The sequence below is a fragment of the Pseudopipra pipra genome, chromosome 6 (assembly GCF_036250125.1).
Source record: "Pseudopipra pipra isolate bDixPip1 chromosome 6, bDixPip1.hap1, whole genome shotgun sequence".
NCBI classification, from domain to species: domain Eukaryota; kingdom Metazoa; phylum Chordata; class Aves; order Passeriformes; family Pipridae; genus Pseudopipra; species Pseudopipra pipra.
The window spans coordinates 41,964,778-41,990,341 of record NC_087554.1 but is presented as its reverse complement, the minus strand read 5'-3'; the positions used below and the strand labels follow the sequence as shown (position 1 = coordinate 41,990,341).

The following is a 25,564-nucleotide window of genomic DNA, read 5'->3' as shown; positions in this document are numbered from 1 at the left end:
TGTTTCAGGACAATTGTGTGAGAAGGCAGAGGGCAGTTTTTTATATGCTGTTACTAGCTAGCAAATTGAAGAAGACAATGGGAAAGAAAAAGTGGGATCTTCATTGCCAACACTGAATACAGCTCTCAACAGTTCCCTTTTTGTTTGCAGAAACAAACAAAAGCTGATGAAAACAAGCCCAGCACACTTTGTCTCTTTAACAAAGATCAATGGTTAGAAAGAGTGAAAAAACCCTATTCTGTAGTGCCATAAGGCAGTTCCTGCACGGATGATCAAACAACCATCTGTGTCATCCCTGTTTCTCTGTGGCAAACTCTATTATAGCATGTAAAAGGCTTACACCTTGCTTTTCAGGCTGTTGTGTGTTGTAGAGCTCAGATAGGAACACTGCTTCAGTGAGTACAGGAATGTACACTTACACTTCAGCAAAGAATAGTCTTTGCAGACTAAATGTGTCTTTGTTCCCCGTGTCTTTGTTCCCTGGGTTGGATGATCTCTGGCTATCTCACTGCATTTACATAAAGCACATCCCTGTTGCCACTGTGCGAACTGGAATATGCTGCTTTTTGTTTCACCTTTCCATAACCAACATACATTGGTACACTCAATCAAAAAGATGGCCCGTGCCCAAAAGTAATATAAGATACAGAGGACAAACATACTTGTCTACTACTCTGGTAACATCATAGCTCTGTTCTGCTCGGTCCTGTCTCACATCTCTCTGTTGTAGCTACCAAATTTTCATTTTCTCAGTTCACAGATCCTTACCTTTCTGTGTTGCTCTGAAGCTTTCCTTGTCTGTGACTAGAGTATCCTCATCAGAGCAACATACAGGTCTCCTGGCTCAAGACTACTGTGCAAATGAAATCACTGCAGCCATCCCACAACAGAAGAGGATCCATTGCAATGTCTTAGGAGGCAGATGTCTTCAGTATGGTCTCAGGTCCAATGCAGGGCAGGTCCAGTATCACACGGTGACCAGGATGCAGCTCTAGGGCCAGCTCCATTGTGCAGAAAAGGCTTCTTGCCCACTCCAAGTGTTTTTAGTGGCACACAAAACATCATATCTATAGTTCTGGCTTGTCTTCTCTAACAGGTGATTGAAAGGCAATGAAATCAACCAAGAAGGTAAAGTTTTCAATACATACAGAGTCAACAGCGCTCTATCTACTCACTTGCAAAACTATACTAATTTGTGGTTTTATGGGTTGCCTATAAACAACATGAATTGTGGTTTAGAGTAATGGCAGCAATTCGGATATAGCACAAGGAGCAAAATCTGCCATCTAATTCTTTAAAGATAACATCTATTAAATTTTTACTTTTACATTCAAAATCACTAGAAAATATTGGTCAAAAGATATATGAAATTATTATGTTTAGTAAAAGAAAACCTGGACTTTCAGATCTCTGCTTTACCAATATTTTCTTTTGTATACAGGAAGTTGTTTAAACTCTGGTTCAGTTTCGATGCAATTCCAGAAGTGAGAGATGGAAATAACTAAGCTCAGTGTCTCTTGTCCTTTTTTGAAGAGAGGCTTCAGATGCCCTGTACAAATGCAAGATCATGTAACAAGTCAATCTAGAAGAGATGAGACAGTTTACTCATTGGATAACAGATTGTCTTAGAAATGAATTCTGGTATAGCAACAAGAAATACAGCAAATGAAAACTGCTAATTAATGGTTGCCATTACCTAAATGATAGTAATGCATTTGAGATGCCACTAATGCCCATAATTTCAGAAAGAATTATGCTACAGCACTTTGGATGTCACAGTGTGTTTCCAGGAAAAACCAGTTTCCAAGATTACAGACCTCAGCTATTCATCTGCTTTTAGAACACCCTTATCTAGGGCTAGGTTGCTTTGGGAAGATGCAAAGATGGTGGTCTGAAGGCATTCAGTCAAGCAGCTGGGCCTCATACTGGGCCCAGTATGATTTCAAGGAAAATACACTTAGGGATAAGGACCTTTCTATCTAGTACAGAATAACGGTTTATTTACAGCTGTGGTTTGTGGCAAAAAACCCCCCACAACATATGCTTAGTTTCCCATATCCTGCAGACTTAGTGAACAGCTTTTACGCAGAAATTCTGTCCCCTATGGTTTATGCTGGTACTGTTGAACTATTACCCAGGAATACCAGCCTTTGAAGCGGTACCTTCTGAAGACAAAGACTGATTTCTCCCCCTTTCAGGGGCGTAGTGGTCTTTGTGCAAGGTGATATTCTTTGTCTCTCATTCCACTTAGTTGACTAGGCAAGATCATAGAATCATAGAATGCTTTGGGTTGGAAGGGACCTTAAAAATCATCCAGTTCCAATCCCCTTGCTATGGCAGGAGTCACTAGACCAGGTTGCTCAGAGCTCTACCTAGCCTGGCCTTGAACACCTCCACGGACAGGGCATCCACAACTTCTCTGGGCAACCTGTTCCAGTGCCTCACCATCCTCACAGTAAAGAATGTTTTCCTAATATCTAATCTAAACTTACTCTCTTTAAATTTAAACCCATTCCATTTTATCCTGTCACTCTTCTGACATGCTCTTGTAAAAAGTCCCTCTTGTCTTTCTTGTAGGCTTCCTTCAGGTACTGGAAGGCCACAGTTAGGTCACCCCTAAGCTGTCTCTTTTCCAGGCTGACAAACCCAATTCTCTCAGCCTTTCCTCATAGGTAAGGTGCTCCATCACTCTAATCACCTTGCTGGCACTGCTCTGGACTCGCTCCAACAGCTTGATATCCTTCTTGTGCTAGGGACCACAGAGCTGGACACGGCACTGCAGGTGGGCTCTCACCAGAGTGGAGTAGAGGGGCAGAATCACCTCCCCGGACCTGCTGCTCACACTGCTTTTGATGCAGCTCAGGATATGTTTGGCTTTCTGGGTTGCAAGTGCACATTGCCAGGTCATGTCCAGCCTCTCATCCACCAGCACTCCGAAGTCCTTCTCGGCAAGGCCGCTCTCAATCTGTTCCTCCTCCAGCCTGTACTGATACTAAGGGTTGCCCTGAGCCAGGTGCAGCACCTTATACTTGTGTCTTGTCAAACCTCATGAGGTTCCCATGGGCCCACATCTTGAGCTTGCCCAGGTCCCTCTGGATGGCATCCCATCCTTCATGTGTGAGGGAAGAAAAGGAAGATGATACCTCATTGCTGTCCACAGAGGCCAATGCAAGAAATAATTAACAAGTAGGCATTGGGCATGCTGCAGAAAGCAAAGGTGACTTCCTTTGTCTGGTCTGCCAGCAGTCAGCCATTTCTCACTACCTGTTTAGATACTCATTCATCAGATACAGAAATCAGCATGAGGCATTATAATAATATATCATGGCCGGTGCATGTACATCATTTGATGAAAGAAGCCAGCTGGGTGATATCAAACCAGAGATTTCCTGACATTTTTCAGGAAGGATTTCTTTTTTCTCCTCTTCAGGAAGCAGTCAAAACAAAGATTTGCTGTGCAGCCAGGGGCAAATCTTACAGGATTTGTGCAATGCACATGGTGTAATGACTGGGGAATGTCTTGGTAACCATGTTCTGGTCCTTTCTTGAAACAAAAAATTGGTCTTTTGAAGTGCCGAAACCCTCTTCCAGGTAGGCTAGATGCTTGGGAGATATCCATTGTTTTCAAGGATTTGTAAGAAACTCCACTTGTGGAGGAAAGCAGTAGCAGGACAGTCTGACTCACAAGAGTCTTTGGAAGACACCCAGCTTGCAACAAGCTGCCTTGCATGACACAATTTGACATCCGGAGACTTGCTACAGAAATTTCTGAAGTATGGTTCAGGATCTGAATATCTCATTTGGACACTACCATGCTAAGTGCTCTATCATGCTAATCTGAAGAACTAGAAACAAATGAACAGAACAGCAAAGAGAAACAAAACAAAGGAGATGGCAATAAAATCTCAGGGAAGGATAGTGTAGCAACAGTTACAATGTGCTAACACATTTTAAATTGTCCTAATTTTTATCCATTTCACCTGCCTTCAGCCAAGTCATCATTCAAAAGACCCAAGAAACTTGCTGGGCCACAATTTGGCAGGTACAGTCAACAATTTTTATTCTTAGATATTTTGCAAAAGAAATTTTTAGTAAACATATGGAGACCCGAGTTTTGTAGGTCTGTGGATAAGAAAAAAAAGATTCCTAGCTGGTATCATGGACAAAATGTATACATGACATTTTCAGAAGATCATACAAATAAGGCAAAACCACTTGAAATCCATGAGGTGAACCTTATGCAGTAATTACTGGAAACAATGTGGAAAAATCTCTTGTCATTTTTCTTCCTCAATCTCAGAAAAAAACAATTTTATAGGAAAATGAGAGAGTGACAGTTTGGACTTGGCAGTACAGGAACTTTTCAAAGATTCCCTCCTGACTTTTGACATGACAGTAGTCAAGACACAGGGATTTATTCAATCACCCCAAAACATATTTTGGGGAGATTTTATGACTTTTCAACATAACTACACTAAGTACAGTAACTTGTCTCCTCTTAGTGTGCAGGAAGAAGACTACACTTTACCCCTGCTATAACTGTGGTGAAATAAGATTTTTTAAAATACTCTTGCAGGGGCACCAAATTGAACTAATGTTCTGGAGTTGTCTTCCATTGCACATCCAGAACAGGAGCAGGCAAAAGGCTGAGCACAGTGCTGAAATGGTTTTTAGAGATAACAGCGCCTCTTTCAGCTGCCTCAAACAAATTATAAAAATTTTGTTAATAAAAGATGCATTTTTAACAGCCCCTAAATTCTTAACAATTGCATCAAATTTGGCTTTTTTAAGGCCAATTTGATTTGTTTGTCTGATAGGTTAGATAAACAAGCCACTTCTTTTCAAAGAATATAAGATTTCTCAAACTCATTGTGTGTGCTGTAGGCATGAACTTGTAGAGAAGAGGCCCTGTTAAGTATACTCTTCTCCCTAGGGAACCCCTATGATTCACTGAATACCACTGGCAAAAGCTTCACACCAGGGTCTCCATACTGATCAGTGATTCTCTCCTTTAAACTGGAAACAGCAGTGAAAACTCTGTTTCAATGAGGGCCAGTAAAACATTTTTTTGGTAAGGTAATAGACAGAGCAGACTCTTCAGGGCAGACTTGGTGTCTTCTCACCTTTAGTTCAGTGGAGTTTGTTCTCCTGCATTACAACTATACAGGGAGACTCAGAATCCAACAATTTTGAGATCAGTCTGTGTTTCCTAACTGCTCATCTCTAAGTCAGCAGGGAAACTTCACTCTGTGGAAAAGACAGCATGTTCTAAAGTGGGAAGAAACCAGTTACCAGGTTCATTAAGATGTTTCAGCTTTAGAAACATAAGGTTCTAGAAAGAAGAAAAGGAATTCAAGTCCCATATTTAAATAAAGCCTCAGAAGCTTCTTTTGGAAGAAACTTATGACAGATCCACAGGAATAATGCATTCAGAAAGGAAACGGTATGAAGAGGATTAATCAGCCATTTACTGCAACCAAAAATCCAACTATTTAAACAGCAGCAAGTAACCTATCCAGATTTAAACAGTGAGCCCAGGATTATTATGAGCAGCAAATGTAGGACTGACTGAGGAAAAAAGTCCTTGGCAGTTTTATCAAGTAAACCTTAAAAAAAATAAGTCAGGAGCCAGACTACTTTTGTTTCTAGCAAATAATCCAAAATTACTGGAACTGTTGTATTAGTACAAGGTACAGGCCTGAAAGAATGAGGGCTGAGAATCCAAGTCTGTTCTGTAAAGTCATCTGTAAGTCAATGATCTCCTTCACAGGTAAAGAAGAAGAATGGTCTAGCACTGCCAGCCATTCAACTCCGTGCATATTGAAACTCCATATTTTGATATGAGGAAGAGGCACAGCACTGAAATTCCTACTCGTAAACAAAGGTCTTGATACCAAAACCTCCTTTCACAGTGTGGAACCAGTATCGGAGATATGTATGTCAACCTTTCAAGCATCATAATGAGGAGCATTTCCAACAAACCATGATTGCCCAAAAACATTCTATTCTCAAGACAAGATAATTTCAGGATGTCTTGTTGGCATCCAAGACTAAGTGCTCTATCTAGTGTCACGTGCTCTCCCACTGATGGCACTCACATGACTTGTGAGGATGTTTTAAAGGCCAAGATAAAACATGTAAAAGGGAACTTAATACTTCATGTAGTGAGTACAAGTCAGCTCTTCTGGAGAGGAGAATCTAATACCTCTCCCTTAATTTTTATGCTGTAGTATGCTCATCAGCTAAACACAGCACAAAATGCTGCGTGAACTCTGCATTACCTCAGCCTCCAGGACTCTGATGTACACATTACTCCTTTCAAGACTAACAAATCTGATTCTCTGTCATTAGAACAGGGTGCATAATTTAGAAGTGATGCAAACATCACAGAAGAGGAGAATCCCTCAATTACATTATTCAGTGTCACCACTGAACCAGATTCTAAATGACTGTTGGGGCATTCTACTGGTAATTTTCTTTTCTCACAGTAAAAAAAGGCACTTTTGATGAAACTCGTTGATGAATACAGGGAAGTTAATGTCAAAAAAGTAGAGAAAAATAATCTGCACTTGAGGAACACATATATAATTCTACTCCCCTTGTGCAACTATTATAAATCCAAAATGCTTTGCTATTCTACTTTCCTCCCTTGTACTAGGAGACACTTCCTATAAAATGCCTGCTCTCCCAAGTTATGTGGGAAACAGTTCTATGCCTTCCCACTGAATCTCCTAACTGAAGCACGCTCTGAGAGGTTTTTGGAAAGGGACAGACATGGAGGTAGCAGAGCTGTGAAGAGACAAAATGCATATGTTATCTTTCAGTAGCAGCACCCACCATGCACAAAGACATATATGGACTCCAGGCTGAGGAATACAGGGAGATGGAAAAAATAAGAGACTGGAATCACAAGATTTGTTCCTGATTCTCTATTGCACATGATCTCAATGTAACAGCATTTGTGCTCAGACCTGGGATCAGCAGATTCCCAAGGCAAAGGAATACTGCTATGTCCTTTGATGCTCTGGCTGCCCTAACATATCCTGAGAATGAACAGCAGTTTAAGGTCTAGGTCTTTGGCTTCAGGTAAATGACCAGTCTTGATACCCCTAGGGGTTGTTTGTATTTGTTGAAAACAAGAAAAATTTTCCAGGGGCAAAGGATGCAAGGCTTCACTCTCCTGATGCTGACAGAATTCATCCCTTCAAAATGATGGTCATAGACTGCACTGTGCATTTTTCTGAATACTTAAAAAATCTTAGACATACTGCTACTAAGTCATCACAGTTACAGGTGTGAGGTAGGCTACATCTAACATGCAATGCAAAGAAGTTCAGAAAACATGGCTATAACTGAGTACAAATTATTATCCCAAAATGAGTGGGTGGGAGATTGGCAAAGCTGCAAAACAATTAACCTGTGTTCATAATAAGTCAGCATTAACTGGTAATTTTCTTGACAAAGATGTAACAATGCTGCTTCTGCCAATAATTTTCATAAGACAATCACCTTTTCTGGGCTAACTGTATTTAAATCTCTGTCCTTCGAACATCTCTATAGTTTTCAGTGGTGACTGTGATAACCTAAAAAAACAAACTAGAGAACAAAAACAGACATGAGAGTTCCACAAGGATGTATATCCTATAGCTACTCAATCCTGCACAAGAAACCCAGTGGAATAAGGATAACTCAGATCCTTCAGGAGGAAAAAAAGGAACAGAATTGTTATTTACTGAAGCTACATCTATAGGGAAGTAGCCCCTCCAAAATTTCCAGAATGGAGCTAGAAGCTACAGCCAATACCACACATAGCAGAGTAGGCTGTGAGAAGACAGACCCAAGGTCTTGAAGTCCACAGCTGCTGAGGATGTGCAGAAGTCTGAAGTAACAAACTCTGCAACCAAACTTTCACTAATCATGAGCCAACAATTTGATGCACCAGTAGAAACATCTATCTTCAAGAGCTATGGGTGGAATTCAATGATTACAGACAGAAAGGACATGGTCTGAACATAACTTCACAAGATTTTACAAATCTCTTGGTCACTGATGATATGTGATGGCAGCACAGGCAGCAGAAAAATGCTGTAGAGACGCATGAAGAACACAGCTGAAAAAAATGCAAAGAAATCCCAACAGGATCATGACTGTCTAACAGAAATGAAAGATAAGCCAATGAAGGAAACAGCTATATCAGAGAGCTGTATTTTGGACAAGTGAAGTATTCAATGTGTTTCATATGTGTGAGTGGAACAGAAAAATTCATGCTTTAAGCAAGTGATGGTATGGACATAATTATTTAATCTTCTCTCAATTTATCTGGTCTTGAGTGACAGAAAATATGCAGAATTCAAGAGTGGACAGGAACACAATCGTTTCAAGAGAAAACACTTTCCCCTTCTGACATGGTTTCTTCTGTCAGCCCTTTGAGTTGATCATTATCTACTTGCCAACAGATTAGAATGATCTCTTAACACTGACTATACAGGCTATAAATGATAGGGCAGCTATGGAATAAGAAAAGAGGTCAAACAGGATGTTGAATCCAATCTCAGAGGACTCTGATACAAGCAAAGGGAGATTCTGTACCCCTTGATGGTGTTGGACAAGGCAGAAGTTGCAAAATAATGAGTTTTCCTTTATCTGGGCACCAACAAAGAGCCAGAGCTGAAGCTGCTTCCTGTTCATTTTAAGGATGGATGGATCTTCTCTCCAATATGTTTTCCAGCTGCTGATGTTGTTTTCTAACACAAGCAAACTAACTTTCATGTTAGGCAAATTTTAATTTAGTGGCTGGAGTGCTTCACCAAGCCACTACTGCAACTGATAAGAGCCACCTGGGCCTTAGGATTCAAGCTTGGGTCTGAAAATATCAGCCAATTAAAAAAGTTTATAAAGCCTAAACAAACAGAAATCAAAACACAAAATAAGCCACACAGAATATAAGCATCCAACAGTGAAACATAAAGACAGATTTAAAATCCTGTCCAGTAAAATGACAGCAAATATTTTGGGGGTGTGAATTAATAACTGAAATTGCAACCAAAACAAACAAATGAAATTACTTTATTCAAATGGATCATTTCCATGGCTATGTGCCAAAATTCAAGATGGCAACAAACACAGATATCTCCAGTCATATGTTCTAATATTTTTCTCTGCTGATGGTTGCCATGTGATGAAAGCACAGAATTGTGGCTGTTACCAGACTAGGACAGACTGAAATGGCTGAGCAAATGAGATTTTATGTTCAAACCTGGACCTTAGGAAGAACAGCTGGAGGAAAGATTTCTTGTCTTACAGAAAGATCTCACAGTTAGTGATCACGAATAGGTGGAAGGAAGGGACCCAAAGACTCAGCAGCAGAAGCTCTCAGAGGCAATCATTCACCTCAGCTTGCAGGCGTATCACCACAATCTGCTTCCACAGATGTTCAGGTACTCTCGTCAGTGGGTTTTCCTCTCACCAAGGCCTCCTCTTCTCTCTTTTCTGGCTGTTAGGGGAGTGTAGTGGCATGAAGTCACTGCTGCTTTTTCCTTTACCCCATACTTGAAGCAATGCTCCGGATTCCTCACCTGGTGTGTGTTAATCCTTCTCTGCGAGCAGAGGCTGGAAAAAAACAAAGTTTTTTTACTCAAAGATTTTAAGTAATCATGGAGGACTGTTATGTGTGGAAAAACTGCTGTACTGCTCTGCACATCTCAGCCATTACCAGAAATCTGGGTCTCCCTATCACACAACTTCTCTCTGCCCTAGTAGAGGAGATCACAAATCAATATAACAAAACTTAAATTCATAAACTACTGTGTGAAAAAGTAGTCTTGGTATTCCTCTTGAGCACCAGAATACCTTCTTCTCTCTTTGCTTCTGACTCACATGACTCATCTATTCACATGCATCCTCCTCTAAATCCTTCTTCCATATCAGTATGCTTTGTCTTTTTTCTTTAGGTCTTTTACTCATTTCCTTGTATGGGAGTCTACTTCCCCACTCCAAGACATGTTGAGGACCTTGGTGCAGGAGAGATGGGGGTATGAGAAGGTTGATCTTTAAAAGAAACCAAATGGGGATAAGGAAAAAAAATTTTCTTCCTGTTATTATAAAGATATATTTTTGACTTCTACATACTGCAACATTCTCCTATTTAGGTATGTTATGGGGAAAAGTCAATATAATCTTCACTTCTTTTACTTAAACATCCTTATACAATCCTTTAAAAAGAAAAATCCAAAACACTTAGAAATGTACGAAGTTTATTTTGGACAGTTTGCATTTTGCAGCTAATCTAGTAGGTAAAGCTTGTCCTGTGTATTGGCACATTGGCTTGCTCCTAAACATGAGTGACATTTGTTGAGAGCTGTTTATTAAAAATATTGCAGTATCTTAAAAAATACACTCTCCTTGAAAGTCCAGCACAGAGCCAAACATCACAGAGCACAGAGGACCTGGAAATATGTTTCGAAAGCAGGATTGCCAGCTATGTCACTGCACAGAAAGTTTGGAAACTGAATTAAAAATCAAAATGTCAACCATGTGTATTAAGATAGGATACCAGTCCAGAAACTTATCCCTTGGCAATATGCTGAAATAAAGGAAACAAAGGCACATGAGAGGCAGCCAATTTCAACCTCATTTCCCTCTTTTGAAGAGACCTTTGAGCTTTCCTATTCCTACAGAAATGCACAGTACAGTTTGTCTTTTCTCACAAACTGAATTAAAATCACTTTGCTCGAGCTCTTGCATGGCTACCTTGAGGACTGAGCACAGAGAGGAGCATTCCTATGTCTACAAGCAAATATAGGTTCCTAACATGAGTGCAGCTCATGGCCAATACAATAATTTCATAAATATTAATGTATATAATTCTATGAAGTTTTATCATTTCAAAGGTACTGGTGAGCATTTCATCTCCTCTTCTGGTTGAGTAAGTGAACAGAAAAAAACCTCATTCCTGACAGGAGCCAATATTAAGGGTTGATTCTCTCCAGTGATAAGAGTCATTGCAGTGAATCACCACATAAAACAGAATGAATTTCCTTTATTCTCCGCCTGCCAGGAGGTGTTAAAATATCTGCCCGTATGTCTGTCCGCATGTTTACACACCATTATGTCATACATGAGTGCACCTCAAAAACTCAGAACAGTCACACAGTGGGAAGAAAAGGATTACCTCCATTTTATGGATATGATTCTGAGTTACAAGGAAATCACAGGAGTTCTGTAAAGTCATTTAAGAGATGCCTGCACACTAAAATTCAGTGCCATACAGACTTTCCCAGCAGAGATTTACACAGCCTTGGTCACACACCAGCACCTAATCTACTGTGCTTCCAAGCTGCAGGAATGAGACAGAGCAGAGAGCGCTAGGCTAGATGACAGTACTGGGTCAGGGACCCATGCTAATATTTTTTAGAGCTAGTTTGGGCTGTTTCATCATATCTGCAGAAAGTTTGCGGGAGAACTGAGAAGCATGTTGAAGTCTCATGAATCTAGTGTTGAAAGCAGGAACTTTCTTTCTCCCTGAAAAGCTAGGATTATCCTAGAAGTTCAGATTTTTTTTTATCCCAGAGCAGAGGGAATTTCTAATCCGAGTGATGCTCAGCATTCTCTTGATAATATATAGTGCAACTAAGAAAGGCAATAAATAAATGGGGTTTATTTATATCCACGGCTGACTGACACTAGCAAGCAAGGACAGCTGAAAACAGAAAGACAGCCCTCCCTCCCCCATATTTTGGGCACAATTTCAACCTGCCTTGCTGGACCAGGCAGGCCAGAGAAAGCACCAAGTCCAAGTCATGAAAATTTTCTTGTGGGCGTGGGAGGTGGGGAGGGGGGAGGGGGTGGGGGGGGGGGAGTGCGATGTATGTGTGTGACACAGACAGTACACGCAACTGTCACAAACAGTATATACAACTGTATTCCAGTGAAGTCTTCCTGCACAAAAAGAGCAGCAAGCAGACTCATTCACAAGAGAGAAATAGCAGTGGAAATCAGCATGAGCCTTCCTGCTTCCCATTTTAAAGAGACTGTGTCTTTAACACATACACACCCTGACTGCTAATGCCCTTCTGTACTTGACAGCCTTCATTCTAATATCTCTCATTCATCTCCTTACTCCCCCATTTTTTGTGGCTCTCTCTTCTCTGGCTCTTCCCCATGTTTCATTTCATAACTTCACACTCCTTTTACCCTATTCACACCCATTTTGGCTTCTATTTTTAGTTCTCAATAAAATAATGCCAGATTTAAACAAAATCCAATTTGGATGGGTGAAATCATCCTCTCTATAGGTAGCTTAATGCCAAAGGGCCAGATGTGAGACAGAAGTAGCCAAGATATTATATAACCTCTCCCCAGTCTTTGCACACCTGATCTTGAATGACATTTCCAACACAGCAAGAAAATACAGGCAGTTTGTCACCACCTCACTACTGAGAACAAGCAATGATCAGCTGCCAGTCAGGCAAAAATGCCGATTGCCTGAAGTCATTACTTATCCTGCTTCAGAGTTTTCTTTGAGTCTGTCAGGAGTGAAGGCTCCTAAAATTCAAGCTGGGTTCTAGTTCTTAAACAGGAAAGCCAATTTCTAGAGACTGTTCTTTCATTCTTCTCCTGCTTTCCCAGGAGAAGTCCTGACACTTGGAATGCCCTTTCAGTGGCATGAGATCAGTAGCAACAGGAAAAGTTCCTTCCTTTCATAAAAGAAAGCCAAAAGGGTGAGTAAAGGTGTGAGAGGCAGGCTGCTCTCACAGGTTAAGGAATAAATGTAATTTCTGATCATTAGAAGTGAACACTGACCCTCAGATCTACCTGAGAGGCCATGGCTGAGTTGGACATTGTCTTCTTAACATCATCTGAGAAGGGCCTGGAATGCTGCTTCTGGCAGCACTTTACACTCTGCTGAGATTTAATGAGACTTACATACAGTTTTTTCATAACTGGATAAATTCAAACATAGTCATGTCCTGTTGATGACTTGTATCTATTTTAAAGGTACTGATTAGAAATATCAATATTTGCTCATTCCTAGTCATAAGGTAATGTTCCCTGCCCCTTCAAAGAGTATTAAGAAATGGGGTAAGAAGAAGGTCTTTTTTAACCCTCATCCTTTCCTTTCTGGTCCATCTGGTACTACAGGCTTGTGTGTCATTATCTGACCTGGGACTGATGCAACAACTAAAGCAGGGAGAGGAACTATTTTTTCCCCTTCCTCTTTGCCCCCTTTATAAAACTGTGGAAGTCAGTATGGGTAAGAGAGAGACGATCCAGGATGCTTTGGTGATGCATGAAAGAACAATGGATTTAGGAAGATAATTATTAGAACAAATATGAAACTAAATATCCTTTCATTGTGACTGATTCTTTGCCCTCCCATAAAGGGAGGCACAACAGTAGGATTCAACTCAAGCTCCACTGCTTTCCAAAATATGATAAAATGAACCAATTCTGTTTCTCAATAATCCTTTCTCTGCATGGAGACAGCACTACAGAGAGATGTTGACAGAATGTTAACTGTTAACAAAAGGCTGCAGGGCAAGAGGCCGCACTGGAAAAATACAATGCAAAGTGCTGGATATGACACTGGAGTTCCCTCTTCAGTGACCCACCTAGAGCTTCTCAGCCAGATAGGTGTGTCTGGGAGGATTTATGTGGAAGAGCTCATCATTACTCCATTCCTGGATTAGGGTAAGTAATGAGGTGATATCAAAAGTTGTTCTTCTGTGTCATAAAATATCTTGTGCTGGAGATGCTCAAGTAGTCTGAGGTCGAGGTTACTTGAGGTGCCCATTTGAAGGTCACCTTTTAAAGTGAAGACCACTTGTGCAGTCAGTCACAGCAACAACAGAGAGAACCAGGAGGGTGGCAAATGAAGACTGGAATTAACAGGATTAGTGAGAGGGAGGAGGCGTACCAGCAATGTGCTGTGCAGAAACCTGAGTGATTTCTTTTCCCAGCTGCTCCTGATGAAGGATTTGGACAGTGTGGTGAGACCAGCTGAAATCATAGCCAAGGTTCCTCTTGGGAATGTGGTAACAACGTAAAAATAAATACACTGGTGTTCAACAATCTATTGCCTTCCGAGACTGCAGGAAACCTGGCAGAAGCTGAGGAAGCCTGGACAAGGCTGGGCAGCTGGGAATTCCACTCCAGTGCAACAAATGGCTGTGAGTCTGAAACAGGCCATGCACAGTGGTAACAGTACATATTCCATCCCATTCCTACCCTTTGTCATCCCAGAGAGTTGAGAGACATTGGCTGATAAAAGAATCTCCAAATTCCAGGCATTTTTTTTCTGTTTAGATCTGGCAAACAATATGAAGTGATTATATATGTCTTGTTTAAATGCCTGCTGTGTTTACTTGCCTTTTTTTTTCTGGTTCAGAACAATTTTAAAGCTTGTACTTTTGCATACCTGCTAAACCAATCTCTATTTTTTCTTAGGCTCACATAAAAGAGGCTGCATTTAAGGCATGATGTTAATTCAAGCAGTGGGTAGACAACAGCCAGTCAAGGCTTAGCACAACCAGAGTTAACTCCAATTTCAGAACCAGACATACAATAACATGACCTTCTTTTGAAGGACCATACAGTAATCTTGAATAAAAAAAATTTTAGAAATACATGGTCTACCTGTAGATTTTCTGTAAAATGAAAAAAATCTGGAGCACGCCAGATGGTGAGAAGAGGAAGTAAAAAAGTGCTCCTTACTGTCACTAGTTTGCAAGCAGGCTCCATTCATTGCTCTAAACTGGACCACACCACTTGTACATTCTTCATACTTGAATGGCATTCAGACACTGCTCTCCACCTTAGCCTACAGAAGAAAATTACTAGAAAACAAAGAACAGCAGCCTGCTTTCTGCATGGAGGAGATCCAAACCAGCTTATTAATCCCCATATTCTTCAACTAGTCTCTTGGTAGTCCAGGATCCAGTTTTAAGTCATTATAGATGATGATACACTTTATTTCAAAGAGTTGCATATTTTCAGGACTTGGCATTCATGCAGATTTGGAGGCCAGGTGAATGTCCAAAATAAACAGACAACTGTGCATCACCCTGCAACTAAGCTGAGACACAGACCTAGGAATCACAGGGAATAAAATCAAGTCTATACCAACTAGCTCAAGAAGTTTCCTCTCTAGTTTCAGACTGAGTTTTGACATTCACTTGTATGACGTATTCTCAAGGGAACTAAAACATAAATAAATTAGTTTTGGACTCATGTTTTAAACCAGACTACGCAGAGATCCAAGACTTTGCATGAATTATTGGTCTTCACGGCTGTCAAACTCAAAATGCACATTACCAATTTTTACCTCCCCTAATCAGTAATTCTAATGTTTTTTCTCTCCTCCCAGCACACACAGTGGAAAAGTCATGTGGTCACTAGTAAGGTAAGCATTAGCACAGTAAAACTGCATCACTGTTAATCGGTCTGAGTATAACAAGGTAAAAGTCCTATCAAGTTTGGAGTCAGGCATCGGTCTTGCCTAGTTTTAATCACGATTCATATTTTTTTGTTATTAGATAGGGTATTAGTGGATTATGGTTTTACCATATCAAAACAGAACTCCAGAAGCATTCTGTGTTCTGAAGTTTTAAAATAAAAATTTCACAAACTCTCAAGAAGCTGTCAGGAAATGAAGGGGAAAAGCCTAAAGACAAAACATAGATTTCACTCATACAGCAACTCAACATTTGCTGTTACCTTTGCAAATGAGAATGAGAATCACATTTTGAGTTGGAAGGGACCCACATGGATCATCAAGTGAATGGCCCATACAGGGATCAAACCCTCAAACCAAATAAAATCAACTTGTGCATCTACTCCACAACTACACGGAGGGGTTATCCATACTTCCAGATTGTTCCTGTCTCCAGGCTCTTGCAGAGAAGAGTACAGCTCAGGAACAGAGAAGCTGCGGTTATATTTTCATGAAGTGCTCTTCATGCTCTATTTTCCCTAAAACCTGCTTTGTGTTAGCATTTTCAAAAAGGAAAAATAAAAAATATAATTAATTCCTAACTGTGAGGTCCTACATATACCCACACATTCATTGGCATTACTTTTCAATTGTTCAAAAGCTAAATTCTAGTGGAAAAATTATATCTTTTTCACCTAGACCTTCACTATTTTGAGAAAATGAATTCCCACACTATTCACCTAATGGCACTAGAGAAAAACAGAAAATAAAGCATAGGTCTCCATACACCTTACATTTTTAATATATAAACAAAAAATGACAAGTCTGACCATCATCTGAACTCATCATATCAAGCACAGCCTCCTAAAGACAACCTGGAACTGAACAACTCACCACAGCACTTAGTTAGCTGTTACTTAGCAAGTTATATTCTGAAGAAGACTTGGAGAAGAGAACTGATTTCTTACTTCACAATCACCCTATTTCAATAATACTAATTGAATTGCTAAATTCTGTGAAGCGGGAAACATTCAGTGTAATGCTGAGGGACCCTCAAATTAACACAGAATAAAAAAAGCAATGCGATTATGGCTGTATTTTCAGAAAGACTGACAACCCATCAGTGGCTGAATTTTCAACTTCAGTGAAAAATCATGTTAGATGCATTTTGAATGCTCCCTAGAGCTAGTGATTCTTGGTATTTCTTTAATAGAATAAGTCCTGTTAAACTTTCAGGAATTTTGATAAGAAACTGTCTGTTCAGACACTACAAATAACGCCCCAATGATATCTTGCAGATTTAGCTTCCTGTCTGTAGATAGTAATGAGGATCTCTGCCTTCTCTATCATTATATCAATGGCACATAGCTCACACAACTTCTGCCTCCTCATTAAACGTAGATGAGGCCCTAGGAATCAGAGGCTGCCACACTGTCTTCTAGCGGTGGCTTGTTTCAGAATCCTGAGCTGCTTTGCAGAAACGTTGACTTTTACTCTCCCTTTTATGTCAGAGGATCTGTCCTCAAGAGACTGAGCCCACTGCACAAGTGTCTACAACTGCTATTCTGCAGTTGGCAGCACTAACCACCAGTGAACTGTTTTTTGGATAATCTGGTTAAAAGTTTCCATACTGCCTGACTCTCTCTTCCATTGAGCATCATCCTGACTTCTGTTAGATGACTTATGACACCTTTATGCTGCTTCTCCACAGAGGCCCATAACTATTCTCAGAAAGGCTGTTAGAGAAGAAGGCCTATCCAAGCTTCTCAGACATTTTTGAGTATTTGTGTGTGTGTTTATACAGAGGTTCTGCCTGGTTCCTCTTTTATCTCTGCAACTTTTCAGAGCCTTCTATCTTTAAATGTTTGCAGTTTATGATTTGTGTGTCCAACCTCTCTAGTTGGTATTTAGGATACTAAATATATGTGAAACATAACCCCAAATAAGCTGTTGCTGAGGGGAAATTGGGGCTCTAGAGTAAGCAATCAATGGAGAGAGTGAAGAAGAAAACCAGATGTTCCTACAGCAAGGACCAGAGTAGTTTCTGAGACACACAAACTGGGCACCAAAGCCTCTGACGCATACCAGTGGCATGGTGCAAAGCTGAAGAAAATATCATTCCCCAGTTTCCAAGAACAAACATTCTGCTCTAGTTAGTTTCATCATCAAAATGCTTAGCCCTGTTTGTGGAGCTATATACCTCTTCTAGCAACAAGGAGGCTTTGAGTGACCCATTCACTATGGTGCTGCTAGCCTACCCCAGCCAAACTAGGGCTTTATGTAAGCCCTGACACTCTTAGCTACATGGCAGGCTAAACCCTTTGTTTGAGCTTCAGAGAAGATAAGTTTAGTACAGTGCAGCCAGTCTAGTCCTACAGGAGGAAACATGAGTTGAAGTTCTCAGTTCTCACTGGATTACAAGTATTCACAGAGAAGGTGACTACCCTGAACTTTGTAGTTGTTATCTAGCCTATATTCTTTCTCCAGCTCTGACTGTTGCCTTCCAGCATTAATACAATCAACAGTCTTCATGCATGCACTGAATAAATACTCACAGAAATGGGAAAGGACAGCAAAATGCTACCTATAGTTATCATGGACACACATAACAACAACAGTACCCAGAGAAGACGTAAAGATTCTCTTGCAAAAGTTAAAATTACAGCGGGACAACTGTGACAGTGCCCTTTGAAGTGTGAAAAAGAAGGCAGAATTCAGCACACAAACACCTTTCTCTAAGTCCACTAAACAAACAAGTTTCTTCAATATATTGAGAACTCCATTTTTACATTTACTTGCAAGTTTGTCTGTAACCTTACTTAATATCTGTACTAAAAACTTAACTTGAACTATATAGTAGACCAGAACTTCTGCCTCAGCTACACATATACTAAAGGGTTGACATAATTTCATTTATTTTGATAATCCCATCATATGCCAGAATACATTGTCACGTTCCAATGTGCTGTAGGGTCTTTTTTACTGACTAAGGCTATTCACCCTATAAAATTCCTGGTAGGAATTTTTGGCAGGTGGTAAAGTGTGGGAGGCAGTTTGGAACTGTATATTAAGTGCATTAGCTAAAGGATCAGCAATAAAATCACCAACATTAATAATGAAAATGTCATCTTTAAATTTCAGAGATAAATATCAAAGAGATGAACTGGGTAGTTTACCCCTATGCAACCTTTTCTTTCAGCCTATGAAAACACACAGATCACTGCATTAGTGATACTCAAGTCATATTTTCAGGGTTTCACAGCAAAACAAAAGGTCAGAAATACAATTTTTCAAAGCATTCTAGAACATAATTTGTCCATATATTCCATTACAGCACTATCACAAATTATTGTGGGCTGTGGATAATATGGGTTCCTCAAGACTACACTCGACCTGCCAACAGGTCTGCATCCATGAAAAATGGATTTGGGTCCTCATTTGCTGAGAACTTAACAGCATATAAACCTGTTTGAACTAAGTAGCCATTAGGGAACAATGAAGATTTGATTCTGTAAGTCTCTGATTTTCCTTTGGGAACTTTCACCTCTACTGATTGACTTCTCTATGCAGCTGACTCACAAGTCTCAGCTATGTCTTTCTGAACTCAGGGGCTTTTCTGCAACAGTGAAGAAAAATGTAAAGAATGTTCCAGCCCTATATTACAGGCCAAGCTCAAACAACAGAGTATCTTGAGCCAAAGCCTAGAGCAAAGAGGAGCCATTTTAGCCAAGGTGCTTTTTTCCCCCCAGCCACATTTTAAGGAATCTTCCTCTTCCAACTCTATGAAACTCAGCCTTTGCTCCCTTCTGTTTAGCCTTTTTTAAACCCAGGAAGAATAAATTCCCTGCACAGCTGAACCCAGATTGTTACCTAGGAACCACTACATGCAGAGGAGGCAGCTGTTTCTTCTTGCTGGGAAAGTTTTTTCCCCACCAGTTCTTGAAAAAGATTAAAGCATCCCAGCATGCCCACCCCCACTTTCCTGGTCTTTGGCACTGGCACTCACCTGTGGAATTTGCCCCTGGCTCACGGGATGCAGCACTGTGAAGGCTGTTCTGGAATCCATTCAGTTTCTTTTCAGTGGAGGTCACCCTAAGAGGTAAAAGCATCAAATTAGACAGTGATAAGAAGTGATATATCAAGGAGGAATGAAATTCAAACAAAAAATTGAGAATTCTCCCAGTTTACATCATCTCACTGGGATTGTAACTATGAAGCTGTGTCTGAACACAGTATGAAAAAGGCAGAGACAGCAACTGAATCCAAAAAGATAGAGCAAGACAGATGAACACTCAAGCCACTAGCAAGACTTCCATGTGATTAAAACACTTAATTGTCTCATGTGCCTTGGAAGCTGATTCTGGAGAATAAAGAACATAGTAAAAGGTACCACCAAGGTACTACTTGTAATTACAACAAGTAATGCTGTGGTCTTCTTATTCCAGTGATTTGAACTAAAGTGATTAACCAACCTTCAAGCAGAAATGCATAAGCTGTCAAAAACATGCTAAATTCAAAGTTAAGTCCTTGCATCTTGCCTCAGCAGAGAGAACTCATCTAGGCAAGGTTTCTTACTTATCTTGGAAACTGGGACCCCTGGGATCCATAAAATTTCCATTAGTCCAATGCCATTCCTCAAGCATTCCTCAATGCAAATCCTCCTGCATTGATCTTAGCATCTGACTTACAGCAAAAGTATATCCTGTGGGCTACAACTGCACTTCCTTTAACTTACAAAGATTCGTTACCAAACTGAGACCACATCTTCCTACATAAAACTGGGTCTACTCAAAAAGGAAGGGCAAGCTATACAGCTGCAAGGATCTATTCCGTCCTTATAATCTATACAGTTATTCACCTATTCCTGGTTTGTCCTCTCCTCCCTTATTCCTCCTTGCCTTTCTTTCTTCCTGCCCAACTCAATTCTGATCACTGCAGACTTCTGCGCATACACTCATCTCTACCAGAGTCCTTCTCCTTCACTCCTTCAGCTTTTCAGTGTTACAGTTACTGTCAGCTCTTCCCCAAAAAAGCACTGTAATCTCCAATCCCCATGTGATGCCCTGACAACTAACAGACCCAGACACACCTGTGCAGTTTCTATGGTTTTATCTGAAACCTTTTGTTTTCAGATTTCAAGGTCAGCAAGTAATCCAGGTGTTCCTGACAGCTAAAAGGCCTGTGAGGGACTCCTATATTTTATCACAGCAGGATTTCAGTGAAACAAATTGGAGTCCATACAGGAAGGGGGAGGATGCAGATACTTTTGGGTAACACAACCCCTTACTTCAGTCAGCCTTAATTGCAAATGCTATTGTCAAATGAAGGGCCTGTTTCTATGTTTATTGTCTCTTGGAGAGAAGTTTGGATCTGTATTTATCGTGTCTTTTGTGCTGATACTGCACAATCCTTGTAGGAGCTAAGAATCCAGATGGATCTTTATCCTTCTTACATAGAGATTCCATGCATATAATTAGCTAGTCCACTTTGTTAACACAGCACAACTGACAGTCAAATTCAGCTCACCCTTCTGTAGGTAGAATGCAAGACTAGTGGTTGAAAATGTCATCAAGAATGCCAGCAAGTATAACAACAAAAAAGCAAAACAGAGAACAGTCACACTTCTACCTTAAAGTGTGGTTTATGTTCTCTCTACAGACTTGCCCTTCTTCTCTGCCTACTCACAATGTACCTTGATTCTTGCAGTTTCAACTGCTACCTCCAGACAGCTCATTCTCAGCATTGCTCCTGGGATCTCATCCCTCACATTCTCTGTTGTGTCCTGATGGAAGCTTCAGTGGCAGAACATATTCACCACTTAAACTGACTTAATCCCTTTCCACTTTCTTCCTCCTCGGGTTGGCTGAAATCCAACTGCCTTTCTCAGTTTCCTGCTTTTTAATGTCTGTGTTGTTTTTGCTTCCAGTTCTCCAATTGTTATATTCTCCATTTCTCCTTCTTCAATACTAACAAAAGCACTCTCCCCACTGTCCTCTCCATTTAAATATCTGTCACTGCCCTTTTCTGTCTCTTATACAGCTAACCCCTCCTTGATACTAAAAAAGTTCCTTCATTTAGGTACTAGACCAGCCCTAAGCTGCTCAGCCTTGGACTGCAAATTTGTTCCACAAGTGACAGAGAAATACTTTTTTGACTAAATTTTGAAGACCTTTGTTTTAACAACCTATTCCTGAGATGTTCTGAACACATTTAAAGATCCAGTGGAACCAGACAGAATTGACACTAACATATTCATATCACAAAAAGCCCAGGTTTAACAAGAGGATAGCAACAGATGTAAAGTCCCAGGGCAAGGGAGTCTTGTTCCTCTTTGTTGTTCTTGGACAAGGTATCTCTGCATGTGTATCTGTGTGTATGATCTGAGGCTAGCCAAGGGCTATGAGCTACAGGTCTAGTAAGCCCAGCTGTGTCAGGGTGTTAAATCAAGGCATGTCTCTCAGATGCACTGCTTTTGCTGCCAAAAATGTCTAAGGGTCAGGCAGCCTGATTAACCCAGCTACTCAGGAGCTGAAAAAACAAGCGTGCCGCAGTACAGCAGTAGCAAAAGGTAAAAAGGTTCCAGTAACAGTTACATGCTTGTTCTGCCACTGCCTGTCGTCTTTTCAGTGGCACTCATTTTACATATGTGATGTACCTGGCTCACTTGAGACACTTCACGCATGCCTGTGAATGAGCACACATGGGCAAGACAGGATATAAACCAGAACCATAGTATTTTACAGGGCTTACTCTGTGACCATCATCTACTTTTGGCACATTTGCTAGGCTTGGCCAGCCTGTCCTAGAAAAGCTGGCTACTGCTGTGTCCAATTGCAATCAGGACTCTTCCCTGCCCTGGGATGGACTTCCTGAACCCTGGAGAAATGCATCCCCTCTACCCTATTTCTGTACTAGTTACAATATAGGAGAACTTTGGCTCTTCTACTGCTGGCACAGTGGAAAACAATTATACAAGGGAGAACAAGGCAGAGAGATTTTTGTGCTGTGGTGTTGGGACTTGAAGGGAATATTTGTTTCAAAAGGCTTCCTGAACAGAGTTATGAATGACATTTAGAGCGATGTTCAGCACAAGAAATTACGCCACGCTGATCAATATCCCCAACAGTTTGTGATGTTTCAGCCTACTGCTGATAAACTTGGTGACCTTCTTGGTCTCTCTTTCCCTGATAACATCTTGAACTATATGCTCCTTTTCTCTACCTAGCATTTCCTCTTTTTATATACAGTGGTATAAAATGGACAGATGAATTTTTATGACATCTTGTCTTTGACTAATAGTTCTGTTCACAGGTTCTTCAAAGCCTCGCTCTACCTGATGCTGTCACAGTTAGAGAGCAGGTTTCTGAAAAGTTACTAGTGCAGAAATCCGTATTTACTATGACTTAGTCATTCTAAAAGCAGAAAGATTTTTTGTCTACCATCTGTACCAGTTCACTCTGGGTTCTGACAGTTGAGCTAATATATTTTTCTATTTTGCATGCTGTCATTAGTAATATGAAGATTCCATACATCAGATGCTGCTTCCAGGAACATCTGCTTCATTCCATGGCTTATTAATACTATATCTATGATCTGTCCCAAAATGTTGCTCTCAGCTATCAGCAGTCTCTTCACGGTTCACAGACCTGCCAATAGTAGTGGCAACTTGAGCAGTGGGGAAAGGTCACAGCCTGGCTCTTGGAAAGAAAGAAGAGCTTGTTGTGCTAGCTGTCCAAAAACTGTCTTTCTACTTGTGATATGAGGACATTTAATCAAAACTATGGAGCCCCATGAGACCATTTTATGGGACTGCATTTCAGCATAGAGCTGCATATTTAAACCATTTCTCCCAGTTAGTCCTTTTTCTGCACCTTAATATGGGCCCCAGTTTTCCACTCTGTTAGTTTAAGCAAGGAGTCTGCTTTGGACACAATCCATTATAAAGTCCACCTACCACCTTTTACAAGTTGAGAGACTAAGAAAACAAGAGAGGCCAGGAACTGAAAAGACAAGATGGAATTGTCTGGCTGTTCCATTATTTTTTTCCTTTATGTTTCAACCAAGGAAGTGTCCAAGTTACTAGATAGTTTTTGAATTAGTCAGTAATGTTCATCTTTAGCATCTCATTCTGTTTATAGTTGCGTTTTCTACTTCTTATTTCTTCCTCTTCTGGAAGCCATGTGTGCTGGCTGGGAGAGAATTGATAACGCATGCAAGGAGGAGATAGGTCAAAGAGACAAAGTTGATTTTAGTTTGTGTTCACAGTCCAGCCTCTGGAGAAATTCTACAAACAACTTTAAAAAGATGATCTTTATTAAGATGTTAAACAAAAGCCAGGCAATGCGAGAGCAGACACAAATAAGGTCTAACTTACTGAAATATATGGGGGGAAAAGAAGAGATGCGAGAGCTTTAACAATAGAATGGGATTAGTTTCAGTGAGTCTTGTGGAAATAATACATAGCACTAAGATCCTCTTTCAGGAAAGAGATCAGGAAAATAGCCAAGAATTATCAGGGGGTGAGAGAGGGCAGCAAATGAAAAGTGACCAGACAGACAAATGAAGCAGCCAAAAAGATGTTACGGAGAGGGATATTTGCTATGTCAGAACCTAAGGATATGGCAGTCCCACACTGGAAAAGTACAATTCTGAGTGCCACAATGCAAGCACTCTGATAAACTGAAGAAAATACAGTACATTTAAGACAACTAAGGACTTGGCAGGTGGAACTACTATCTGAGGTGAACAAAACCTCAACAAGTCTAAGCAACATTAGGTTACTCCAAGAAGTAGAAGGATATTCAAAAGATGGAGAGTATTCATAAGGGAAAGTGTTCAGGGTGGTTCAGGAAGGAGGAACAAGGTACAACAGGATGAAACAAAGGAAAAATTCAGAGAGCACATCACGAGAAACTAGCTGATAATAAGCTTGTCTAGATTCTTAAATAGGCTGTTATAGCACACAGTGGAGTTTCTACCACTGGACTTTTTTGAAAGTAGACTACACATGGTGTCCAAGAATACTTTGTACAAAATAATCAGGGACTGCATAAAACAGGCTGGAGCATGCAAGACATCTTTTTCTTCTCTAATCTATATTCCTTTGACACAGAGGCTTCTCTCCATTCACCACCCGATGATGCATATCTGGTCTTTTCCTGACAACAATGAATGGATTAAACTAGCCTGAGACATAGCAGCTTTTAAATGATCATCTGGAAATATATGCTGGAAATATAGCTGGGCACTGCTGTATTCCATGTAAGTGAAAAAATGTTACTGCAAGATCCCATGAATGGCAAGAATGGGTTTGGAGCCTTGTGTTGGAGACTGAAAGGCAACTTGGAAAGAATTTCCGGAGTGGCTCTTTGCAGCCTTCAATACTTGGATTAGTTTTCTGAAATTCTGAAGGAATCTTTTGCTTTTTTTCTCCCTTCTGTGCATTTTTGGTGCTGAACTTTTTCCGGTTTTCCCACACTCCTGCCTGTCACAGAGCAGAAACCACAAAAATGCAGCAAAGTAAAGTCTGTCCAAGGAGCTGCAATTCCATCTCACAAGGATAAACATTTCCTCTGCCAAGAAGTGAGCACAGCACACCGGCATCTTCAAATACACATCCCAGCTGCCCAGCAGAGAAACCCACTGACATAGTCTGTCACCTGTACTAACATGAGCTACCCAACATAAAAGAAATCAGATAGCAAACCTACCAGCATATACCTGCCAGACCTGATGATCACATCATTTGCTGAGTTGACAAAGTTCATTAACGCCTTGTTTTCCTTTTAAATAGATTTGGGGGATTAATTCAGTGTGCTATCTCCTAAGATGGCAAGAGTACAGGCAGGAAATACAAGAACTTCCTCAAAGTAGTTCTGTTCAAGTTCCTTAAATATGCTTTGCCATTTCAAATTTGATCCACACACACTGACTGTGCCCTAGCATCTTCATAAGGTGTCTTTCATTAGTAATCTTTTACTAAGTAAAACTTCTCTCTCTAAACAGGAAGGGAACTGAGATTCAGGAAACCTCACAGGAACTTGCTCTGAAAGCTTTACAACTCTGCTGGCTGTAGAGTAAGTACAAGGGAGGAAGTTATGAACGCAATTTTTTAGAATGAAATAAGTCTGAGGA

The 25,564-nt window shown here is 40.5% G+C and overlaps 1 protein-coding gene across 2 annotated transcripts in view; it reads right to left on the bottom strand.

Moving 5' to 3' along the window:
* The window catches only part of LOC135416077 (G patch domain-containing protein 2-like), a 303,891-nt gene that overhangs the window by 155,648 nt on the left and 122,679 nt on the right, over window positions 1–25,564 (bottom strand). Inside the window, exons 33-34 of one of the 2 annotated variants that reach the window (XM_064658776.1) lie at window positions 19,437–19,522; window positions 9,991–10,010 (exon numbers count right to left, since the gene is read on the bottom strand). In XM_064658776.1, coding sequence (XP_064514846.1) covers window positions 9,991–10,010; window positions 19,437–19,522 — 106 coding nt within the window. Of the gene's footprint in view, window positions 1–9,050; window positions 9,610–9,990; window positions 10,011–19,436; window positions 19,523–25,564 lie in introns of those variants that run through there. The other variant, XM_064658777.1, reaches the window with a different exon arrangement.